This window comes from Octodon degus, unplaced genomic scaffold (genome assembly GCF_000260255.1).
Source record: "Octodon degus isolate 3935 unplaced genomic scaffold, OctDeg1.0 scaffold00178, whole genome shotgun sequence".
Lineage (NCBI taxonomy): Eukaryota > Metazoa > Chordata > Mammalia > Rodentia > Octodontidae > Octodon > Octodon degus.
The window spans coordinates 1643369-1646798 of record NW_004524754.1 but is presented as its reverse complement, the minus strand read 5'-3'; the positions used below and the strand labels follow the sequence as shown (position 1 = coordinate 1646798).

At 42.8% G+C, this 3430-nt stretch overlaps 1 protein-coding gene across 4 annotated transcripts in view; it reads right to left on the bottom strand.

Moving 5' to 3' along the window:
• Ano2 (anoctamin 2) overlaps nt 1-3430 on the bottom strand; it is a 372934-nt gene that overhangs the window by 36661 nt on the left and 332843 nt on the right. For all 4 annotated transcript variants that reach the window (XM_012517437.2, XM_023703730.1, XM_023703729.1 and 1 more), the window contains one exon: nt 2081-2226. In XM_012517437.2, the coding sequence (XP_012372891.1) occupies nt 2081-2226 (146 nt within the window). The remainder of the gene's footprint in view (nt 1-2080; nt 2227-3430) is intronic.

Below are 3430 nucleotides of genomic sequence, written 5' to 3'. Positions count from 1 at the left end.
ACTGACCTTATCAGACCCAAAAGCTACAACTCTTGTTGCATAGGTCCTGCTTAACCTTGGTCTTATCCAGAAGAAAAGTATAAAAACGAAGTATAAGAAGTAAAGCCATGCTGTTATATTGAGCTGTAGGGGACTCAGGTCAACAATTTCTGACACTGTCAGTCAAGCATAAGACACAATACTATTATGGACTACTGGACTCTTTTAGAATATTTTGCTGAGTTAATACACCTATAATCTTCAAATAACAGTACTAAACAAAAAAAGGGATACAGATGAATATCCATTTTGTATCTGTGTATTCAAAATGGTTAGGATAGATATATAGTTATGCTCTCTTAATGAATAGAGGGATCTGTTCTAATAGTGTTTGTAAATAGGATATTATATCTGTATCTTGTACAGCAATTAACCCCTAGGAAGAATGTATGCAATGTGTTAATTATTGAAACTGTCTCATTGCTATTTGTTTCTCAATAAAATTATGGGAAAAAAAAAAAAAAGAGTTCCAAAGTCTGGAAAAGCAAAAAAAAGAGCTTCCAGAAGCTTGGTCTTGGCAGGTCTGTTGCTGCTTGCTCCTGAAGCACCCCTCCTAGCTGCGCCTCCTCTGGTGGGGGATTCGAGCTACAACAAAAGCTCTGATTTTCATAAGAATTTCAGATGCCCCAAGGCTTTAACAGATCTTTCCTGACTGTAAAATCCAGACCCTGATCAAGATTGCTATAACAACCATTGTTGAATTGCTATCATTTTGTTTAGTGGAACTCTGTATTATTTTTTTCTTTCTTTTTTTTTTCTGTAACATTTCTAATGCCTTTTTTTTACTATTTCTTATTTTCTTTAAAATATTACATATAGTATTTTATATGTTAAAATATAACTTAAATATAATATAAATTATAATTAATTATAATGAAAGAATTATAATTATATGAATTAGAAGATATATTCATTATATTATATATCTGTTCAATATATTCATTATACTTATTATAATATAATTATATTAAAATATATACAGTATATTTATGTTTATATTATGTATATTTTATACATATTTATTTCTTTATGTATAAAAAGACCCTCCCATCCCTGCACCCTTAACATGTATGCATTCCTAAAACTGTGTAGGATGAATACACTCGAGACATAAAGAACACAGAGAGGCACTTTTTGTCCCCTGTTAAAAGTAAACAACCGAAGAGGTCGCGTCAGGAGCGATTGCGGGAATGCTGCAGCGGGCGGTGCTAGCGAGGGACGCACTTGATTCTTACGGTGGCTCTCACTGCAGTTTCTCCACAATGTCTACGTTGAGCTGATAGCCGGCCGCTCCACCTGGGCCCCTTACCTGGTAGTTTGTACTTCTAACTTGTTGGTACTAAGACTCAGACAGGGCTTTTCAAATGCGCATCGCAGGCGATGGGAGCCTAAAGGCAGCTGGTCTAAACAGGCAGGTGCCTTGAGGGGGAGAGCCCTCAGTTTCCGCGGCGCCGCAGGAGGGAGGCTCGCCTTCCCCACAGCGCTCCTGCCCAGCAGCACGCTGCGGGCTCTGCAGCTGGCCTCCTACCTGCCACTCAGAACAAAACTGCAACTTTTTGCTGTAAATTTGGCGTCTCACCCAGCCTGTACCTGATCAGAGAGCCAGGGACCTTCCTTACTACTCTGTCAAAGACGTGCACTTCTGTGACACAGGTCTGCTTTGCTCTCCCTTCCTGCAGCCTGCACTCTTAAGTTCCTAACAGCACTACTTCCCTTCTCATCTTTATCAACAGAAAAATCCACAGGAATGGCCGTGGGAGACCAAAATTTCTCTCTTTACAGACGAGCAGAGAAGACCTAAGAAGACATCAACCTGCGGCACCCTTCAGCCTGGTGACAGCGCAGCTCCCGGCTCCCCCTCCCACTGCTTCTCAGTTGTTGCGCGTGGCACCGAAGGAGGCCTGAGTGGCCACTTCCCTGCGAGGAGACAGCAGCCGCTGCCCGCCCACAGCCCAGACTCCTCCTCCCCACAGCCCCCGGGGACCACGGATGGCACCGGCCCAGGGGAGGAAGGCAGGCGGGAAGGCCCGGGGTCCCTCACTCATTTCCATGTACTCCGGCGTGAGTCCCGTGTACGGTTCTAGGCTGTAGTCGAGGTCCCACTGCTCTGGGTGTTTTGAATGCTCAGGGTCAGCTTCTCCAGGTTCTGTCTCATCTTTCAGCTTCCGAAATAGTTTCTTTAGTTTCCTAGAAAAGAAATAGAGCAGTCACCAAAAGTCTCCTGAGAACACCGTGATTTCTGCAGACAGAAAGAGCGAGCAAGTCATCTTGATGTTAAAGCTGTCTCTTCCGTAATCGTAGACAGACATGCTCTAAGGAGATAACCCTTCTCCTGAAGACAGTCTTCCCTATAAAAATAATAAAAGATGCCCTGTGCTTTGGCAAGAAATAAATTTATTTAAATTTAATTTATTCTTTGGGTGAATTTATTCAAAGAAACCTTCAATTCTTCTTGTAACAGGAGTTGGCCCTTCCCGTCAAATATACAGCCATGTCTGCCGCTCAGCAGGGAGTTAGCCACTTCTCATAGGGAACACGAAGGTTCAGAAGGCAGAAGAAAGACACTTTCCTCAGGTAAAGCATTTTTAGGGTCTCAATAACATCAGCTTTCCGTTAAAGTCAAGCTGCACATTTCTCACCAATAGTATGGATTAAATCCTTTGTCCTCTCCAAATCAGATATTGAAGCTCTTATATCCCATATGAATGGTTTTGGAGATGGGGGTTTCTAGGAGGTAATTAAGATGAAATGTGTTGAGTGGAATCCGCTGCAATTTAATTTAGTTTAATTTTATTTATTTATTTTTTTGCCGAACCAGGGATTGAACTCAGGCCCTTGTGCTTGCCAGGGAAGTGCTTATTCCACTGAGCCATCTCCCCGGCCTCAGATAGAATGGAATCCTAATATGATGGGATTGGTGTTCTCTCCCAGAGGAGGAAGAGAGCTCTGTCTCTGTCTCCTTCCTCATCATGTCAGTGCACAGAGAGAAGGCAGCCATCCATAAGTCAGAAAGAGCTCTTTCTAGGACTGTAACCCTGCTGGACCTTGGTCCTGGCTCCAGAACTATGAGAAAATGTGCTTCTGTTGATTAAGTCACCTGAGATCTGGTATTTTATTATGGTAGCCAAAAAGACAAAGACAACAACATTCCAGTTTGTTTCAGTCTAGATTGATACCAAACTAACAATGGCCCTACCTCTCAGGGTTGGTCTGAGGATTAAATGAAATGACATATATACAGTCCTTAGTACATTTGAGAGAGAAAAAAGGAGGAAGAGGAGGAGGAGGCAGAGAAAGAAGAGAGGAAGGAAGGGAAGAAGGGAGAGTGAGATGGAAGGAAGGGAGGGAGGAAGATAGGGAGGGAGGGAGGAAGGGAAGGAGAGAAGGGAGG